General features: G+C 40.0%; 1 protein-coding gene across 1 annotated transcript in view; it reads right to left on the bottom strand.

Moving 5' to 3' along the window:
* IGF2R (insulin like growth factor 2 receptor) overlaps nt 1-22813 on the bottom strand; it is a 102489-nt gene that overhangs the window by 73284 nt on the left and 6392 nt on the right. The window contains exon 2 of the mRNA XM_056853310.1: nt 10209-10342. Coding sequence (XP_056709288.1) covers nt 10209-10342 — 134 coding nt within the window. The remainder of the gene's footprint in view (nt 1-10208; nt 10343-22813) is intronic.

Genomic DNA, 22813 nt, shown 5'->3' with positions numbered 1-22813 from the left:
GTTTCACAGGAAACAGCACAGGTTGAACACAACTCCTTGCATGGTTTTCTGTTGCCAGAGGAGAATGGAGACAGTCTGGAGCTATGCAGGTTAATGGCACTTTCACGGAGACCATATCTTGTTTTCCAGAAATGCAGCTGACATTAACAATTGAGATAAGTCCCAACCGCCAAGAAATGCCTTGAAATCATCCAGGACTGGACATTCTCTAGAGCCTACAAGAATGGAAATGCTAGAGAAGTATCCTTTATACTAGAGGTATAAATCCAAATGTTCAGATTACAATTTTACATTAATTGTGTGTTTTTTTTCAGTCACTTGCTAACTAAATTAAGGCTTGAAAAGATGCAAATGTGTCATATTATCTAGCTTTGCTGCCTGTTCTCTGAGGGCAGGCCCAACACTGTGCAAAATGATCTGTTTTCCTTTTTAAAAAGAGAGGGTAATTCCCTGGTTTAAATAATTGGCCCGATAAGGTTAAAGAAACCTATGTTTTAATTAAGGTGACATAATAACGACAAAAATACAGAAGAACTGGACGCTCACAGGAATTAAAAAATTTCGAGGATGGAAAAAACACTCCAATGTGTAAATTGCAGAGAGGTAGTGATGTAATAATCATGTGGATTTTAGATAAATAGATAAGAGTATTGCTTGGTTCACTGTTATGGGTATTTTAGTTATATTAGCAGCACAGTTTTAGTTTCTTTTCAAGAATTTGTATTATAAGTATTTTAGTAATGTTACATTTCCATTTTCTTTTATTGTTATATTCTCATTTTCTCTTAATAAATTCTCTTTTGAAAAAATGAGAACAGGGAGGGTAAATGAGCAATCCATACCAGAAAAGTAACTAAAGCCATGTAGCACGTTCATAATCTGGTAGTTGGACCTGGGCCTATGGGCAGCATTCTATCCACTGAAGTGGAGGTTTAACTTTTCACATTGAAGAGAAGAGATTCTGGAAAGTGTTTTCATCTAGGGTACAGGAGGTATCAGCAAGACCTACTGAGTTTCACTATCATATTGCAAAATAAAAGTGACAACACATTTTTGGACTTACCCAATACCCCCCTTCCCCTGCCGCTGGAAATTAATAAAGGGAGACAAGCTGTCATTAGAAGTCCTTGTCTATGAGCTTCTTGGAGAACCTTAGAGCTCTAAAAAAAAAATAGTCTGAGAACCACTGGTTTCTTGGCTAGTATCTGGTCCTGTATTTACTTAGCTGTCAGAAGTCTTTTTTCCTCCTCGACACAGAAAAGGAAGGAGGAGCGCCTCTAACAGTCTGACTAGCAGATTCTAATAATCCTGTGCAAACAGCAGAGAACAAATGGAAGTCAAAGGACAACAACTATTCTCAGCCGTTGCAAGACAGAACTATTCCACCAGGCCTATGGCTGAGGACAGCTGCAAATATCATCTGCCAGCCTCCCTATTACCCCTCCTTCCTGTTATATTATCAATGTCAATGGAGGGTTAACCTGCTGCAAATATCCAGCAATAGGAGTGTGGTTAGGTGCCATTTGAAATTTTGTGTTTTAAGTTTTAATTGGGATTTTATTATTTTAAATTTAGATTTTTATATGATGTTACCTGCTCGGAGCCGGCTTCGGCCGGGGAGGGCGGGTTATAAATCACAAAATAAATAAAATAAATAAACAGTCAGACAACAACAAACCAGGGCACCTTGAAACTGATTGACGTTTAGGAAGCAGGAATATTTTTGCAAACCTTCTCATGGACCATTTTATCTGGTTGGTAAAGGTATGTACACCTTTTATGGAAGGCTAATACTGCTCAGAAAAGCACAAGCAGAATGTATTCCACAGCAGTGGCCTCTGTAATTTTATAGAATATATTGGACACAGAGTCTAACTGCATATATCCCAATCCACATACCTGGGTTGTTATAATACGACTATTATACTATTTTACCTGTTGTATTATATCTATTTGTCTGTGTAATAAGTGATTTTATTAGACCACAGATGAAGGCCAGGGGGCCGAAACGCATTTTGTTTGTGGTTTCAGTCTACCAACCTGCATTAGTTGCCAATCGTGCTTTCTTTTAATATAATTTTTAATGTTTTTAATAATATTAGCGCCTTAAAATAAACACTTTTCTTTACACAACTGAGTTCTCTTCCACCCAACCTTTGGGTACCCAGCTGTGTTTATAGGTTGGGTTTTTCTTTCACCCTTTTGTTTCTGTCAACCTTCTCATCTAGAACAGGGATTCCCAACCTTTGTGAGCCTGTGGGCACCTTTGGAATGCTGACACCGGGTGGCGGGAGCAATCACAAAAGGGCTGCCGCGGGAAGTGGAACCATACAGAGGAAGCCTAAGCACAGGGGAGAAGGGGCATAATTTTAAAAAATACACTGGGAAAGAGGAGAGAAAATAAAACCAACACTGTGGTGACAACTGCTACTGAGACAATGTTATTTTAATGTGACAGTGGCTAGTCAGAACACCAGCTGGGCTAATGCCCTACCTGACCCCACCCACTTTCTGAAAACATTTGGTGGGCTCCAGGAAGGGTGTCGGCGAGGATCCCTGATCCAGAATGAAACACCAAAACATAGAGCTGGAAGGGACCTCAAGGGTCACCTAGTCCAACCCCCTACACAACGCAGGAAATTCACAACTACCTTCCCTCCCCAACTCCCCAGTGACCCCTGCTCTATGCTCAGAGGAAGGTGAAAAACCTCCAAAACCCTGGCCAATCAGGCCAGGAGGAAAATTCCTTCCTGACCCCAAAGTGGTGATCAGCCTTACCCTGGCCATGTAAGAAAGGGCTACAAGAGCTGAGCCCTTCCTGTCCTCCCTCTTACAGTCTGCCTAAGTTCACAGCATCCACTGAAGTACACTAATGTAATGAATGCTAAATTTGCTTTAGTCTTCTTCCCCACTGCTAGATTATTCAACTATCTTTATCAGGACTAGAATAACGAAAGGGAAAGCCATGGAGTACTTGCAGCACAATCTAATAAACTAAACTAAACTAAGCAACAGTGGCAAAATGAACTGGTTCAGTTCAAGGTGATTTACACATCAAAAGAAAAAAAGATACCAATCCAAACCTTTGGTTTAGATTGAGCTTCCCATTTCATAATTCATGGATTTCCTGGAAAAGAGTATATACTACATTACATGGTTGGTGTAATAACAAAACCCATTAGTTTCTAACTAAACAATTTCTTTATACAGCCTAGGAACACAATCCAAAACCTCCGATGAGCAGGCAACATGCTTTTTGCATTATGGAGATTCCATTTCTACAATGACCTGGGGATGTGCGTTCACATATTTCTGGTCCAAATAAATATCTGAAAAATACCTTATCAGTATTTTCCAGATATATTTGGTTGTCCGGATGGCATCTGGGATTTTCCGGGATGCTGGTAATTCTGAAAATATTCAGGAGTAACTGGGTATATTGTGGGCCAGAGTTTTAAGGCTCCCAAGACTGTTGTTCTTTAATTTTACTGTCTGTGTCAGTGACTTCTTGTCAGGGCTTGGAATCGGGCTTGTCAGGTTGTTTTTCCTTTGATCCTGTTCTTTGAAATTGGTTCTGCTGACTTTGTAACATTGTGTTCCCAGGGACCATTTTCCACTTGGGAGATGTCATTCCAGTCCCAGAACACTTCCACTACTCATAGGGGCCATCATTCCATTCTGGGGGCTGTCACTCCAGTCCCAGAGTAGTTTATCTGGGCCCAGCGACCCTTATTGTAAATTCATTTGCATTTTCTTTGCAACTTTTGTCTGCTGCAATGCATCCAGATGGAGGCCATGCAAGTCAATTGGCATTCCTGGCTCCCATTATATCCAATGGGCATTCCAGCATCTCCCAATGTTTTTTTTTAATAATTTTTTTATTGTTTTCTTCATTTCACCAACATATATAAAAAACATCAATTACTTGAAATTTAATAAGGTAATAAAAAGGAAATAATTATAGTAATTAAAATATAAAATGACTTCCCCTCACTCCCTTCCATCTTATTTTAAATTGTATATACTTTTACTAACAGAACTAATCCCTATCCTGTTTGATTAATATATACTTATCTTATCTTCTCATCTAATTGTTAATTCAATACCTTGATATAACCATAATTCAAAATTATATAAGGGATTAAACCAAAGAATATCCTTTGAATGAGCCCATTAAAAATTGCTTTTCACAGTAAATTCTCCACGCCTCCCATTCCCCCAAAAATTGTACATTGTCAGTCTGATTTATCAAAGCCGTACGTTTTGCCATTTCTGTCAATTCCAGAATCTTATTTATCCAGTCTTTTTTAGTCGGTATCTCGTCAGTCTTCCATTTAGCTGCATAGATCAAACGTGCAGCAGTGGTGGCATATATCAAAAAAGTTCAATGAGTAAAAATTGTATCCGGTAACATACTTAATAGCATCATTTCAGGTGTTTTAGAAATATTTTGTTGTAAAATCCCTCTTATTTCTTGATATATCATCTCCCAAAATTCCTTGGCTTTTTCATAAGTCCACCAAATATGATGAAAAGATCCTACTTCGTTACATTTCCAACAGTTTGGTGACACAGAGGGAAAAGATTTTGCTAATTTCGTCTGTGTTAAATACCATTTATACATCATTTTGTATACATTTTCTCTTAATAATTGGGAAGGTATAAGTTTGAAATCTTTTGTCCATAACCTTTCCCATTTTTGCAACATTATGTCATGAACCAACATTTGTGCCCAACTGATCATGGTAGGTTTTATTCGGTCTTGTTCACAGTACAATTCTAATAACAACTTATACATCTCGGATATAAGATGGTCATAGCACCTCCCAATGTTGAAAGGGCAAGCCTGATATTTTAATACATCCCTCTTTGTTAATTCAGTTTGGGTTGGATTCTCTACTTTGACATTAGTTTTCTTAGGCTTCCCACATTGCCTCGTGGTTCTGCTGGGATTCCCTGCTTCTGCACTGGTTCTGTTGGGCTTGCTGGTACTCTTTGCATTAGGAGGCTTTGGGCCAGAGGTCGCTCTTGTGTCTTTGGATATTCTTTGTCTTGGAGAAAGCATGGAATTCCCCCCCCTAGGAAACAATGGAGGATGGCTTAAAACAGCCCCTCCAGTCCCCTGGAAAGATTCCCCATAAGGAATAATGAAGCAGAATTATATTGGAATTCTGAAGAAAAAGCCTGGATCTGAATACCAACTAGTATTTGGGACCTAAATAACCAGGAATACCAATATTTTTCACCTCCCTGGTATCCAGGTCTGCATAATACTGATCTTTTTGTGGCGCACATCCCTAGTATGCCATGCTTTTAAGACGTGGCTTCAGCAGCTTAGCAGCAATTTTTATTAAAAGTAGTTCCTTAAACAATGCAGGCTTCACAGAAACCCCCCCATAAGGAGGGGGCAGTCATGTGGCACAGTTAAGTAAAATGACCAGCTTCATCCTCACCTTTTTGCGAAGACAGAAATGCATGTTAAATACCAGGTGGAGATGGGACCCAACATTGTGGCCATCTAAAATGTCTGCAGCCCAGAAAGTCAAATTCAACAAAGGCATTTTCTAAGTTATAAACTCACTGTGACTTGGGGGAGTTAATCACATATCTTGATAGGGCATTTCTTCTTTGGTGGGCTAGCTTTCAGACAGACAGACCAAAGCAGCAAATGGGAGGGAAGCAGCAATATTTTCATTTCACTTCTGCTTTCAAGTCTCCTGTAGAATTACTTCCTGTTATTTAGCACTTCCCCATTTTAGAGTCTGGCTAGCCTAACGCTAACTACTGAGTATGTGGCAAAGATTATTTTTAGTATTATACTTCTGAACAGTGCTGGTTATGCCACCTTCCCTTTGTTTCCATTGATTCTGTATATAGAGAAGTAGGCCTAAGGAATAAAGAGGAAAGGGGCTAGCTGATGGGGCATTCCCAGAGGAAACTGTGTTTAACTCAGTCTTCCCTACATCTAAGACAGCAAAAATAGAAGACCAGCTTAAAGTAGATAATACAACTGAACTCAAACTACTTAATGATGTAGCTCCTATTCCCAAGCAATATCAAGTTATTGCTCTACATCTCTTGACTGCAGCAAGTCTGAAACTTGCACTATTTGGAAATAAAATCACAGACCATTATTAGTAGAATGGTTCAATAATGTAAAATATTTGTTTAAATTATTGAAGTTAACTCTATTGCAAAGACATCAAGATGTTCAAAAAATAACTAGACAATAGGACACTGATTGTAAAGGTGGAAAAAGGTACAAAAAGATAAAAAGTAGTAGTAATTAATAAAAATACAATTAGTTGGTCATATACTGTTCAGTTTGATGATTGTATGTTAAAATTCAAATTTTAAAAGCATACCAATGCCATACTAATCTCTTATCCAATCCTTGAGTAGGCTGTACACATACATGCACCATGTTAACATGCTGTACACTTCAACTGACACAAATGTATTCCTGCCTTCTCAAACTGGATAGAAATTAATTATTATAGAAGTACAGACCTGCTAGAAAAGCAACACTGAACATATGAAAAGTACTGCCATACAATTTAACACAAGATTAGAAAAGCAGTCCCTTTAGACCCATCACTTCATGGCTTGGGTTTTAAATTATACCAATGCTTTCTCTAGCACATATGCCTCAGAGCTGACTGGTACACACACATCACAGGCCCTTGACAAAATAAAGGAAAAACCAAAATAGAGGAATAAGCACCTCAAAGGAGGTGCTTCAAAACAAAATTTGACAGCAAAACTGATTTCTACACAGAAGCAACAAGTTTTGAAAGCAGTTGGTTGAAAGATATGATTGATGACTGTTTTTGTTGTCTGCGTCTTCAGTCTTTTTACAATATTTTTATGAAATCGGGTTTTTTTACAATTTAAACCATACATGCATGATATGGTTTATATTTTAATGGATTTGTTTTACAACTGGATTTGATTCCCTGCTCCGCATGAGTGGCGGACTCTAATCTAGTGAACTGGGTTTGTTTCCCCACTCCTACACATGAAGCCTGCTGGGTGACCTTGGGCTAGTCACAGTTCTCTCTGAACTCTCTCAGCCCCACCTACCTCACAAGGTGTCCAGTGTGGGGAGAGTTAGGGAAGGTGATTGTAAGCCACTTTGAGACTCCTTAAAGGTAGAGAAACGTGGGGTATAAAAACCAACTCTTCTTTATACTTTGAGTAAGGACCACAATCATTTTTTGCTTTGAAGATCTGTATTGGGAATCTCCAACACGGCGCCAATGGAGACAAACCTGCCTCCATGTAGTAACGCAACCAAGTGTTTCTGGGTTTGGCCAGTGAACTCACACCAATAAAAGCTAAAATGAGCTTTTATCAGAGAAAATTTAGAAAGTAAAAGTTTTAAAAACATTGCATACAGTTCTTTGATGACAGGCAGAATGAAAATAATTAAACTAACTCACTAACTACTTACTGAAGTCCTATGGAGAAAAGATGGTTCTTGAGGCTTACAATTTCAAAGTCTTTCTGGCAGCATGGAGGGGAGAAGGGAACAAGGTACGAATAAGGGAAACTAACTTCTAACATCGCAGCTCTTTATGGAAAACGCTGACCGCAACCTGTTGACCCCACACAACCTATCATAGGGCTGTCTCCACCAAACCTTCTGGCCGATGAGCAGTCCGACCCCCTCCCAATTGGATCTTTCTAGGAGATGAGCAAACCGCTCCTCCCAGCTGCAAATGATTTAATTAATTGGTTCTTGTAGCTTATCTGGGCTGTGTGACCGTGGTCTTGGTATTTTCTTTCCTGACGTTTCGCCAGCAGCTGTGGCAGGAATCTTCAGAGGAGTAACACTGAAGGACAGTGTCTCTCACTGTCAAGTGTGTAGGAAGAGTAATATATAGTCAGAAAGGGGTTGGGTTTGAGCTGAATCATTGTCCTGCAAAAAGTATCAAAGGTAATGTGCTAATCATTGTCCTGTAAGTATCAAGATAATGTGCTAATGAGGGTGTGGTATGTTAATATGGAACCATTGTATTCTGAAGGGATCTGTTAACATGTGAAATCCAAAGCTAATCTGCATGGCTATTGTTGACTGTAGTCTTTGTTAGTCTGGAGGTTTTCAGGACAGGAAGCCAAGCCTTATTCATTCTTAAACTCTCTTCTTTTCTGTTAAAGTTGTGCTGATGTTTATGAATTTCAATGGCTTCTCTGTGCAATCTGACAAAATAGTTGGTAGAATTGTCCAGTCTTTTAGTGTCTTGGAATAAGACCCTGTGTCCTGTTTGTGTCAGTCCATGTTCAGCCACTGCTGATTTCTCAGGTTGGCCAAGTCTGCAGTATCTTTCATGTTCTTTTATCCTTGTTTGTATGCTGCGTTTTGTGGTCCGATGTAAACTTGTCCACAGCTGCAAGGTATACGATATACTCCTGCAGAGGTGAGGGGGTCTCTTTTGTCTTTTGCTGATCGTAGCATCTGTTGTATTTTCTTGGTGGGTTTAAACACTGTTTGTAGGTTATGTTTTTTCAAAAGTTTCCCCATCCTATCAGTGACTCCTTTAATAAATGGCAAGAATACCTTTCCTATGGGAGACTGTTTTTCCTGAGTTTTCTGATTTTTGTTTGGTTTAATGTCCCTTCTGATTTCATTTCGGGAATAGCCGTTTGCTAGCAGTGCATTATTTAGATGATTAATTTCTTCCTTGAGAAACTGTGGTTCACAGATCCGTCTTGCACGGTCCATTATTGTTTTGATTATTCCTCTTTTCTGTCAGGGGTGGTGGTTGGAGTTTTTGTGTAAGTAGCGATCTGTGTGAGTGGGTTTCCGGTAGACCTTGTGACCTAATTGAAAGTTTGTTTTATGGATGACAAGTGTATCAAGAAATTTTGAAAATACAGCATTAGAATCGGCACCTTACAAACCTACAGTCTGGTTCAGGTTCGTAGATGATACATTTACTATTTGGAGCCATGGTGAAGAAAAATTAATGGACTTTCTAAACCATCTCAATGATATCCATCCAAACATTCAGTTTACCATGGAAAAGGAAATTGAGGGTAAACTCCCATTTCATGAAATGAAATGAAATATTACTCTTCCTACACACTTGACACTGAGAGACACTGTCCTTCAGTGTTACTCCTCTGAAGATGCCTGCCACAGCTGCTGGCGAAATGTCAGGAAAGAAAATACCAAGACCACGGTCACACAGCCCGGATAACCTACAAGAACCAATGAACTCTGACCGTGAAAGCCTTCGACAAGATTTAATTAATGCTAGCCTAAGAAAGTTTCCTTGAGCATGGCTGTTATCTGGGAACAGTTGGAACCCTCGCAAGAGGCAAAACACAAGACTACGCTGGAAGATTCTTTCAAGATGGATACTGCCTTGACATCACCCACAAGCACTGTAGTGCCCACTAACACCTTTCCTTGCATCCAGCTAGTGTCTTTAGAAATTGGGTGGGGCTTTCACCCAGCAGGGCTTCCGACTGGCCGTGCAAATTTTTTAGATGCTGCTTCAGCAACAGCTGCCACTGCAATACAAGGACCTTCATTGGGTGACTGAAGGTAAGCTGTGTGTATGCAAGAAATTATTTTTAAACATGTTCATTTTAAAAGGTGTCCTGCTAAAGGCAGCTCCTGCCTGAAATATTTGATTTATGCATGACCTCACTCCCTGAAATTTTCTGGTTGGCTCCACCTCCTACAGCAGCCATTCTGAAGTCATGCCCACCATGAATTCCAGAGGCACCCCCAAGATCAAAAAGACTCGGGGGCCCAGATCTATTTCATGAAGCATTAAATAGTGTTGTTCATTTTTTAAAAGATTGTCTGTTCCACTGCTCCTGGAGAAGTGGTGGAATTAAATTAATAGGAATTTTTTAGATGCTGCTTCAGCAACAGCTGCCACTGCAATACAAGGACCTTCATTGGGTGACTGAAGGTAAGCTGTGTGTATGCAAGAAATTATTTTTAAACATGTTCATTTTAAAAGGTGTCCTGCTAAAGGAACCAGCTACTACTGGTTCCTTTTTTTAAAAAAATGTCATGGACGGAAGTATGGACCTTCTGCAAGTAAAGCAGATATTCTACAACTGAGCCATGGGCATTCTCCAATTTGACGGTGCACCAAACAACAATGTCTTCAGCACAAGGAAAAAAGCACCAAGAAATGGCATTGTTAGATTTTCTACTCTATTTAGTAAATAAATCTTTGACTTACCAACTGAAAAAGAGTGATTCGTTTTCATGTCAGTGGCACAAACAGCACTGGATTTGTCACACTTGTCAATACCACCACAGAGATTTATTTCATAGCTCACATTTTTCTGTGGATCAACAGCTTCCCACGTATACCTAAAAAAAGAAGGACAACTAGAATGGATTTGTTCCACCAAACTGATTTACTAATACCCACTTCCCCAAGGCACCTCCAGTCTTAAAACAAACTGCTTTTTATTAATACCTGACATGTGAAGAGCCTTCAAACGTACTGCTAACATGAACAGATTTAAGACTGACTCACAAAAATATAACCACTATCACTGACCACCCTCTTGAAATATATGGTTCAGATAATTTTTTAAGGCAGTGAAATGAAGGTATAGAATCATAGAGTTGGAAGGGACCACCAGGGTCATCTAGTCCAACCCCCTGCACAATGCAGGATATTAACAACTACCTCCCCCCACACATCCCCAGTGACCCCAACCCTCCCCCCGCCATGCAGGATCCCACAATCAAAGCACTCCCGACGGATGGCCATCCAGCCTCTGCTTAACGACCTCCAAAGACGGGGACTCCACCACCCTCCGAGGCAGCGCATTCCACCGTCGAACAGCCCTCACCCTCAGAAAGTTCTTCCTAATGTTTAGGTGGAATCGCTTTTCTATTAGTTTAAATGCATTACTCCGTGTCCTAGTCTCTGGAGCAACAGAGAACAAGCTAGTTCCCTCATCAACATGACATCCCTTCAAATATTTAAACATAGCTATCATGTCTCCCCTCAACCTTCTCTTCTCCAAACTAAACAAACCCAACTCCCTAAGTCGCTCCTCATAGGACATGGATTCCAGACCTCTGACCATTCTGGTCGCCCTCCTCTGGACACGCTCCAACTTGTCAACATCCTTCTTAAATTGTGGAGCCCAAAACTGGACACAGTATTCCAAGTGAAGTCTGACCAATGCAGAATACAGTGGTAGTATTATTTCCCTTGATCTAGACACTATACTCCTATTGATGCAGCCCAGAATTGCATTGACCTTCTTAGCCGCCATATCACACTGTTGACTCATGTTCAGTTTGTGGTCCACTAAGACTCCCAGATCTCTTTCACATGTACTGTTGTCAAGCCAACTCTCTCCCATCCTGTACCTGTGCCTTATGTTGTTTCTGCCTAGGTGAAGTATTTTACACTTCTCCCTACTGAAATCCATTGTATTGCTTATGGCCCAGCTCTCCAGTCTATCAAGGTCATTCTGAACTCTGACCCTACCCTCCGGGGTATTAACTACCCCTCCTAACTTGGTGTCATCTGCAAATTTGATTAGCATGCTCTCTATTCCATCATCCAAGTAATTTATAAAAATATTAAATAGTACCGGTCCCAGGACAGACCCCTGTGGCATCCCTCTGGTCACTCCTCTCCAGGATGAAGTTGTGCCATTAATGAGTACCCTTTGGGTTTGGTTAGTCAACCAATTACCAATCCACCTAACAGTAGCAGTGTCCAGCCCACATTCTACTAGCTTTATTTCAAAAGATCATGGGGGACTTTATCAAAGGCTTTGCTGAAATCAGGGTACACTACATCTACAGCATTCCCTTCATCTACCATACTTGCCACTCTTTCAAAAAAAGATATGAGATTAGTTTGGCATGACCTGCTTTTGAGAAACCCATGTTGACTGTCAATGAGCATGGCATTTCTTTCTAAGTGTTTACAGACCATCTGTTTAATTATCTGCTATAGTATTTTACCTGGTATTGATGTCAGGCTGACTGGGCGATAATTGTTTGGGATTTCTTTTTTCCCCTTTTTAAAGATGGGGACCACATTTGCCCTCCTCCAGTCTGCTGGAACTTCCCCTCTTCTCCATGAATTCTCAAAGATTATTGCCAGTGGTTCTGAAATCACTTCAGCCAGTTCTTTTAACACCCTTAGATGCAGTTCATCCGGCCCTGAAGACTTGAATTCATTAAGAGTAGCCAGGTATTCCTGTACTATCTCAGTGTCTATGCTATGCTGTAATTCCCCTATTGCATCCTCTGCTCCATTATTCCCAGGTTGAGCACTATTCCTCTTTTGGGAGAAGACTGTTACAAAAAAGGAGTTAAGTAATTCTGCCTTTTCTGCCTCCCCTGATAATAACTCACCATCCTCTCCACCCGATCATCACCTTGATCTTCCTTTTGTTATGGACATAACCAACCAACCCCTTTTTTTTTAACTTCCCTGGCTAGCCGAAGCTCATTCTGCGCTTTAGCCTTTCTGACTTTCTCCCTACATGTGCCGGTTACTAGTTTGAATTCCTCTTTGCTGATTTCTCCCTTTTTCTATTTCTTGTACATGCCCTTCTTAAATCCTATCTCAACCAAAAGTTCTTTAGTCATCCACCCTGGTTTCTTCAAACCTCTACCTTTTTTTCTCCTTGTGGGAATTGATTGAAATTGCACCTTCAATATCTCCCTTTTAAGAATTTCCCATCCTTCATGTACTCCCTTCTCATTCAATATTCTCACCCACGGGATCACACCCAGTAGTTCCTTGCATTTATTAAAATCAGCTTTCTTAAAGTCTAGAATACATGTTTGACTATTTCTTGCTTCTCCTTTCTGCTGTATAACAAACTCCAGGAGAACATGGTCACTCCCACCTAGAGATCCCACTCCTTCTACCCCATAAACCAAGTCATCATAATTGGTTAAGATCAGATCCGAAATGGCTGTTCCCCTTGGATCTGAGTAAGTTTACTAAATCAGACAAGCCAGCTATGGTTTGGAAAAGTAACAGTGCACATGCAAGAGATGTATACAACAGACAGAAAGGCTTATTTGGAGAGAACAGGGTCGCCAACTCCAGGTTGGGAAATTCCCAGAGATTTGGGGTGAGGGTGGGGACCTCAGCAGAGTGACATGACATGGAGTCCACCCTCCAATGCTGTCTGCTCTCCAGGGGAACTGATCTCTAGTCTGGAGATCTGGGAGAAATCTAGGCCCCACCTGGAGGTTGGTGACCCTAGAGCAGAAGGTACTTCAACTGACAACAGGCAGGCCCTTGATTTCTACCAACTCCTGTTGCAGGAGCCTATTCATACCACATTCCACCCCACAAAGAAGATCCTCCAGATCTCAGTTGTAACTTTAGAGCTGGCTGCAGCAGAAGGGGGTGGGAAGAGTCTCATTGCATGAGCAGAACTTTGCACTTACCTAGATCCAAAATTTACTTTTATATGTTGATGTTAGCAGTTCATGCTTTGTCACAAAGATACCATTGGAAAGTGGAAAAAGTAGACTTTCTCTGTATATTAATGCTTCCAGAATCAAGTATTTCTATTAGGGTACTACTCAAATTGCGTAATTCAAGGGAAACAACTAAATATTGGTGCACTGAACACCCAGCTAGAGAAATAAGATGGCAGTGAAATAAGATCTGATAAAGTTAGGTTTCTTTAACAATTATTAAAAGCAATTTAATACAGAACTGGTACTGAATGGTCAAATTTTAACTTTTGAGCATTAAGCGACAATGAGTTCAACACATCCACACTTCATTTACAGTATTTGTAGCCCACCCCAAAACAGAACAAAAATACACACAAGGAACACCACAGAGATAGTTAAAACCAACAGCTAACAAGAACACTAAAATATTTAAGCCAATAAAACAGACCATCTGTAAGATTAAAAGCAGCAAGCCAGTTCGCAAAAAGACCTTCCTAAGCCAGTCTGTGGAAGGACAGACGCTTAGGAAAGCTCTGAGCTTCTGGGAAGCTGCGTCAGTAGTAAGAAATCCAACTAGGGGCACCATTAGACACAACTGCGTCCCCAGGTTAGCCACTGGCTGTTTCAGTACTTGAAAAGGCATACAGAGAAACAGCATCTAAGAATCAGGAATAAGCCCCCGGCGCTTTTTAAAATCTCCCCATTACCCCCTGATCTGCAGTGGCATCCCCAGGTCCAACCTGGAAACCCTGTCACATCTAGCAGTGCCCTCATGAGAAGGCCCAAGCATGTAGGGTTGCCAGCTCTGGGTCAGGAAATACTAGGAGATTTGAGGAGAGCAGGGATTGGGGAAGGGAGGGAGTTCAATTGGGTACAATGCCATCGAGCCCACCTCCCAAAGCGGCCCTTTTCTCCAAACTGATCTCTGTCACTTGGAGATCAGTTGTAATTCCCAGGACATCTCCAGCCACCACCTGGTTAGCAACCCTAGAAGAATGTATTTTCCTCTCCAATTGTATCACTTTACAGTACTCTTACAAATCTCTCTCCCATCTCAGAGGCCTTGTAAATGTGACCCTAGCCACAGGCAGTTCCCATATGGCTTGATACTGTGACCCTAGCCACAGGCAGCTCCCATATGGCTTGATAGTGTTCAAATGACCGACCTTCATGGTCGGACAGTAATGTCTTACCCATGGGATCGGCACACTGATTCAAAAAGGTATTAAAGCAACACATAGCGGGCCAAACACTTCAAAGCCATGACTGTAAGGAAGCCTTCTCAGCTTCCATTTCCAAGGCACATGACTCCCAGTAAACCATAGCATATTTGTTTCATAGCAAGCACAGAGTCCGGCAAAATGGCTACTTGAAGTTCTAAGCAATAATATCTCTGTCTAACGCTTGGTTCTCATTGAGGTAGCAAGCCTGTTCTGCTTCAGATAGAAAGTACGGGCACACATGTTTAAATACATACCAAAATAGAAGTCTTTCCACAAAGCCAGCTGTACATCGGGGAAAAGGGCTCTAGCCTAACTTCTCTTTATCATTCTATGCGGAATTTCTTTCTATGAATTTCTTTCATTCCATTATGTAAGCCCCCACCTAATGCCTGAAACAGTATAGCCCAAAAACAGGCCTCCCACCTGAGTAGACACAAAGTACGCCTTAGAACTGTGCATATGTGTTAAGTGCCATCAAGTCACTTCCAACTCATGGCAACCCTATGACTCAATGTCCACCAAAACGTCCTATCCTTAACAGTCTTGCTCAGATCTTGCAAACTGAACGCTATGGCTTCCTTGATACAGTCAATCCATCTCTTGCTGGGTTTTCCTCTTTTCCTGCTGCCTTCAACTTTTCCTAGCATGATTGTCTTTTCCAGTGACTTTTGTCTTCTCATAATGTGACCAAAGTGCAACAGCCTCAGTTTAGTCATTTTAGCTTCTAGGGTCAGTTTTGATTTGATCTATAACCCGCTGATTTGTTTTTTAGGCCGTCCATGGTATCCGTAACACTCTCCTCCAATGCCACATTTCAAAGGAATCTATTTTCTTCCTATCAGCTTTCTTCATTGTCCAGCTTTCACACCCATACATAGTAATAGGGAATACGATGGCATGAATTAACCTGATCTTGGTTGCCAGTGACACATCTTTACACTTAAGAATCTTTTCTAGCTCCTTCATGGCTGACCTTCCCAGTCTCAATCTCCTTCTGATTTCTTGGCTGCAGTCTCCCTTTTGGTTGAGGATGGAGCCAAGGAATAGAAAGCCTTGAACAATTTCAATTTCCTCATTGTCAACCTTAAAGTTGTGTAATTCTCCTGTAGTCATTACTTTTGTCTTCTTGATGTTCAGCTGCAGTCCGGCTTTGGCAATTTCTCCTTTAACTTTCACCAGTAGTCATTTCAAATTTTCATTCTTTTCTGCCAGTAATGTAGTATCATTGGTATATCTCAAATTGTTAATGTTCCTCTCCCCAATTTTCACTCAACCAATTTTCACTCCACCTTCAACTAAATCTAATCCAGCTTTCCTAATGATATGTTCTGCATACAGATTGAAGAGATAGGGAGATCAAATACATCCTTGTCTAACACCTTTGCCATAGTCTTAGAACTGCATCTAGGGGGAAAAACCATAATCAGACTGCACTGGACAATTTGAAAACTTGCTCCATTGTCAACATTTAAGACGGAGTCCAGGAAGTACCTCTGCGCATGCAAGGACCTTTCCCTTACTAAGGAATTATTGCAGACTCCTCCCTTCCCAAGCATATATAATTCAGGAGCAGGTTGCCTCTGAGCACACACATATGTGGGATTTTCACACAATTCCTTTGTTTCAGATGGGCTAATACCCAGCCCTTAATATTATCTCCTACCCTTCCCCTGCTTCGTCACTTCACAAAATAAACTTGTTTGTTAATTCAGCACAGTGGGGCAGGAATTTTCTTAATTTGACGATCATTTTGATGCCTTATCAATAAATTAAAAGTGTATAAAAAGGAGTGTTTTTCCCACAGCCTTTCCCTACCAAACGTCTATTATCCTTCAATCATTGGGCATACCTACCTGACTTCTTCAATCAGGATTCTGAAATCTGAGTAGGCTGAGAAGGAAGCAGCCAAATGTAAATATGACTAATTTGCATGTGCAAGGTTTGGAGGAGAGACATTTAAATAGGGAAAAAAATCTTACTCTGGTGTACTGGTTTGAAAACAGGTAAGAGAAATCTACATCTTTCAAAAGCATTTGATTCTGGTTTCTTGTCTTGCCTCCATAACTTTCTCTATTGAGGTGCAGGGCTGTTCCATGAGCCAAATGACATAACATTTCAGGGACATATATACCGCTTGGGAAAGACACTCCTTTACAAATGCCTGTAACAGCTAAGAAAATAGATATCACAGTGCAATGAAGAAGATCAGCTGTTCTAAAACTGAACATTTAAAGTGTCCAATCTTTTGGCTTCCCTGGGCCACATTGGAAGAAGAATTGTCTTGGGCCGCACATAAAACACAGTAACTATAGCTGATTCATAATGTTTTAGGTAAGTTTACGATTTTGTGTTGAGCAGCATTCATAGCCACCCAGGGCCACAGTTTGGACAAGCCTGATTTAAAGGGCGGGCTTTCCCTAAGACAGAACTCTGAGAGTTAAAATCAATGGAAAGAGACTGGAGGAAGTCTGCACAAGATTGCATGGAGAGGCTGTTAAATGGTGGCTGTGTTCAATTTAATGGCATTCTGCGATGAATTTACACCAGGACAGCATCTAACTACCACATGATTTCAGCTTACTTAGGAATTTTCTCACTCTTTCCTTTCCATTATCCCATAGAAGCTCCTTGATCCATTGATCATGAGCAGCATAAATCTAATGTTTGAGGGATATAAGGACTGAAATCAATCTTGCCACTGACAATGTAGCCTTGGGATCCCTGTCACTTAGTAAAAAAGGCATTATGTCAGAGATAGAGGCATTAGATTTATATGTTAAAAGTGGAGAGATATGTGACCGTTCATCATGAAAGCGGCATACCAAGAGGGCATGAGCTAATGACTCAATAGAGCCAGAAGAGCAAGGACAGGTCCTGTCTGGGTATGGTATATTCAAAATCCTGCCCTGCATAACCATAGAGGGGTTAGTATTCAGTCTAGCTAAACAGAAGGCTCTAGAAAGACGAGGAGTTGTGAATGTTCTCATTCTGCTCTTGTTCATTTTGACATTTCACCTTTTACTGCCTTTTTTCAAGATTTTAAATGCTTTCAACTAATCTGAACAAAGAAGTTAGAAATAGAAGCACAGTATAAAAAAATTTAAGAGAATGTCCTTAAACTTAAATTTGTTGTTTGAATTTTGCATTTAAGAGTTCACATATTAAGCGTTACAAAAATCCTATTGAACCGTTTAATTTAGCTTGCTTTCCCAAGTCGAGCTCTGACTTGTAGCATTCCAGGACCTCAAGTAGAAACAGGTCTTTCCCAACACCTGTCTCCTGAAATCCTTTAACTAGAGACGCAAAGGATTAAACTGGGGACTCCCTGCAGGCAAAACCAGAGCTCTGCCACTGAGCCCCAGTCCTTCCCTTTAACAAGGCAGAGTGAAATTAGAACGCTAGCAGGACAGGGCAAGGGAGAACAAGCTATGTATCACAGTAGAACATCATGTACGCCTACAGTTTATTGGGATACAGCAAACTGCCATCTACATTTAAGGTGGTAAAATGAAGACGATTACAAAGGTGATGCTCAAGATGTTGGTGTGGATGGTGGAGATGAATTTACTATTGTAACTCTATACTTCTCAATCTTCAGGAATTTGTAATTTTTTGAAACATTTCTACTTGAATAAAACATCTTCCTGGTATGAAACCTATCCCTTAATTTCTGAGAAAATGTCAGTGCATCAGAAATAAGTTACATTTGTAAGAGCACAGAGTTCACTAGAGTGGATCCACCAAAGTATTATCAGGTCAACTTTAAACTGAGTGTAACTGCATGTTATTATGCATCTCCTGGCCTCGGGTGCTCTGAAGGCCACAGACATTCAAATTAACATGTCATCTACATTCCAACTTTAAGTATATACCAGCTACATCCACTTTTACATTGTGAAAAGGTTTGAATTGCTCTATGCTAGAACCCTAAGAGTCACGACAATAAAATAGAAGAGTATCTAAAATATAAAGCATGGCCAAGCATGACAATACTGTACAGATTCACCAATACAATAGGTTGTTTTCTTTCATTTTCTTTAATGAATGAAGCTAATGTATTGATGGAAGCCCTGCATTTGCAGAACTTGTTTACTCAACAAATCAATATTTGAGGTTAAGCATTCATTTAAATTTAGAATGATTTTTGAACAACATGAAGAGTGCTTTTTTGCATTATCCTCACATTCCTCAATGAAATACAGTCTTTGTTTTAAAGGTCCTATAATTCAACCTGACTAGTCAAGCTGTCTTATTGGCAGTCACTCAAGAATCTGCTCCATTCCTCCTAAACTTCTAGCTCAGAGGTTTTTACCAAATTATAGAAAACAGGTGCTACTATAGTCACTAAAGATTAGCTCTCACCCTTGCTATGAACTCACTAGACGGCTTCAGGCCAGCTACTGTTCTCTCGACCCCTCAACTGCCAAATGAGCAATATGGAAATAATAATACTATCACGGCTACTGACAGACCATCTTTTGTAATGCCAAGCAAAGAGTGAAACTAAATTAGAACTTCCATTCACATTTGCTTTGAGGTCCTTGGTTAAGTTAGAGAAACACACAGCTCATCAAGGGAATTTTGTTTTGACAGTGCTCTTTGTAGTGTTTTAATCTTCCTTACAAGTGTCAGCAGGGGGGCAGGAAGGTACAGAATATTTGGGATGTCTGAAAATAGAAATTGAAAACTTGTTTTAGATTATCTAGAGACAGTGTTAAGATAGCTTTGGTAGACCAGCCAATCCCCCCTTCTAATGGTGCAAAGTGGTTAGGGTGAAGATTTGGAGAACTACACGTTAATGACACTCCATGTTTAAAAACGGCCTAGGCAATGGGAGAAGGGAGAGTCTAAGAAACTGGTAGCCAAAGTGACATTTGTCTTCACATATACCAAACTACTGCCACAGTTTCTGGTTTAAGGGCTAAACTCTGCCTTTTTTGGCTGGCTAATATTGAAGGTTTATCTCAAGGGGGTTAAATGGCATTTATTGGTGCTGAAGGAACACCTTGGGATATATACATATTTTACGGTGTATAACTGTGTATGTTCTTAATTTCTATTAACCCACTTCAGTTCTTTCAAGAACACTCACAGAAATAAGCCATTCAAGTTACATTTAAGGAATTAAGTCCTGGGAAACAGCAGAGTTACAAGCTGCTGACAGACCACCTTCTGTAAAGAAAATTGCATGCTATTAGTCAGACTGCGGTACAGATCATGAATTGTTAATATCAAAAATCAAGATAAAGCTTAAGAAAAACACCAAAGCATTCATAGCACCAAAATACAATCTAAGCAATATTCCTGAAGAGTTTAAAGACCATATAAGGAACAGATTTGCATTATTGAGTTCAAGTGAATGTAAACCTGAAGAACTATGGGTGGAAACTAGAGATATTATCAAGGAAGAACGTGCAAAGACTATTCCTGTAGCCAAAAGAAATTAAAAACCTCGATGGATGTCTGAGGAAACTCTTAAAATTGCCAAAGATAGACAAGAAGCAAAAGCAGAAGGTGACAGAAGCAGAATCAAAAGTCTAAGTGCAACGTTCCGACGACTCCCACGTAGAGACAAAGAGACCTATTATAATAGCCAGTGTAAAGAAATAGAAAACAACAACAAAAAGGAAGAACAAGAGATCTGTTCCACAAGATTCAAGAAATCAAAGGGAAATTTAGAGCACGGTTAGGCATGCTGAATGATCAGCAGGGAAATACATTACCTGAACAGGACAAAATAAAGAAAAGGTGGGAATAATACACTGAAGAACTATACAGAAGAGATGAAAGGATAAAAGATTCTTTCCAAGAAGAATCTTTTGAAGAAGAACCTACAGTTTTAGAAAGTGAAGTGAAAGCTGCACTGAGAGCAATCGGGAGAAACAAATCACCAGGAGCAGATGGGATATCAATAGAGCTATTCCAAGCCACAGAAATGGAGTCCAATCAAATCTTGACAAGAATATGCCAACAGATATGGAAAACAAAGCAATGGCCCACAGACTGGAAACAATCCATTTACATTCCAATTCTCAAGAAAGGAGACGTCAAAGATTGCAGCAACTATCAGACCATCACATTAATTTCTCACGCAAGTAAAGTGATGCTCAAAATCTTACAGCAAAGGCTGTTACCATATATGGAACATGAAATGCCTGATGTTCAAGCTGGTTTCAGAAAAGGAAGAGGCACTAGAGATCATATTGCAAATATACACCGGTTACTGGAGCATATGAAAGAATTTCAGAAGAAAATCAGCTTGTGTTTCATAGATTACAGCAAAGCTTTTGACTGTGTGGATCACGAAAAGTTACGGCTGGTTTTAAAAGAAATGGGTGTGCCTCTGAATCCGATCATTTTGATGCACAACCTGTACTCTGAACAAGAGGCCACAGTTAGAACAGAATATGGAGAAACAGAATGGTTGCCAATTGGCAAAGGAGTCAGACAAGGATGTATTTTATCTCCCTATCTCTTCAATCTGTATGCAGAACATATAATTAGGAAAGTTGGATTAGATTTAGATGAAGGTGGAGTGAAAATTGGAGGGAGGAACATTAAGAATTTGAGATATGTCGATGACACTACATTATTGGCGGAAAATAGTGAAGATTTGAAACGACTACTGCTGAAAGCTAAAAGAGAAAGTGCCAAAGCAGGACTACAGCTGAACATCAAGAAAACAAAAGTAATGACTACAGGAGAATTACACAACTTTTAAGGTTGACAATGAGGAAACTAAAATTGTTGAAGACTTTCTATTCCTTGACTCCACCATCAACCAAAAGGGAGACTGCAGCCAAGAAATCAGGAGATTGAGACTAGGAAGGGCAGCCATGAAGGAGCTAGAAAAGATTTTGAAGTGTAAGGATGTGTCGCTGGCCACCAAGACTAGATTAATTCCTGCCATCGTATTTCCTATTACTATGTATGGGTGTGAAAGTAGGACAGTGAAGAAAGCTGACAGGAAGAAAACAGATTCCTTTGAAATGTGGTGTTGGAGGAGAGCGTTACGGATACTGTGGACGGCCAAAAAAACAAATCAGTGGGTTATCGATCAAATCAAGCCTGAACTGACCCTGGAAGCTAAAATGACTAAACTGAAGCTATCGTATTTTGGTCACATCACGAGATGACAAGAGTCACTGGAAAAGACAGTCATGCTAGGAAAAGTCAAGGGCAGAAGGAAAAGAGGAAGACCTATCAAGAGATGGACTGACTCAATAAAGGAAGCCACAGCCCTCAATTTGCAAGATCTGAGCAAGGCTGTCAAAGATAGGACATTTTGGAGGACATTATTCATAGGGTCGCCATGAGTCGGAAGCGCCTTGATGGCACTTAACACACACACAGTCAGACAAATGGAAAACTTGCAAGGAATCATGGGAAGGAGCACTGATGCAGAGTTTTCCAAAATCTGAAAACTGGACAGCACTGTAAATAGCAGGATCTGATTTGGTATATTTATTCAGTAAATATTGTTTTTAATATACTTTATTCTAAAAACAGATTATTATGAATATGCAAATATAAAGATTAAATTAACGCAACTCATACTATACTCCATATGCTATTGCAGTGATATCTACACATCGAAATACTGATTTCCCAATTTTAACAGAATAGTTAGCTTAACCATATTAAATAAGTCTTTAAAACATTCCATCCATTTCTTTTACTTGGCTCAGATATTTTCTTCCAATGTCACGCAAAGATATAGCAACTGTGACTGCATTTCAAACAAAGTTTCATATCCTGTTTGGAACCATTACTGTATGATTAAGCAAACACATTGCTGGTATACAAAAAGTCTCGTCCTAGACCAGCCAGATTTACTACCATTATTTGCCAATTTTAAAGAGAATAATCATTGTTAGTTTTATATGCCAGCTGCAACAAGCTCATATTTTGATTAGAACACTAAGTGTGGTTTAAAAGTTACATTCACACAAATTGTAAGCTCTGAGGTTTTTCATTGCAATACTTGTAAAAACGCACAGACAATATAGTATGTACTTCCCTTATACAGTTTAATTTTAGGGGGGGCAAGCAATTTAATTCTCATCCACAGTGGGCACTGCGGTACCTCATCAGTTGCATATTACATTGATGATTACAATATCCTTCCACCATTTGAAAGAAGACATGCATAAGAATC

The sequence above is a fragment of the Euleptes europaea genome, chromosome 7 (assembly GCF_029931775.1).
Source record: "Euleptes europaea isolate rEulEur1 chromosome 7, rEulEur1.hap1, whole genome shotgun sequence".
NCBI classification, from domain to species: Eukaryota; Metazoa; Chordata; class Lepidosauria; order Squamata; family Sphaerodactylidae; genus Euleptes; species Euleptes europaea.
This window is presented reverse-complemented; position numbering and strand designations above follow the sequence as displayed.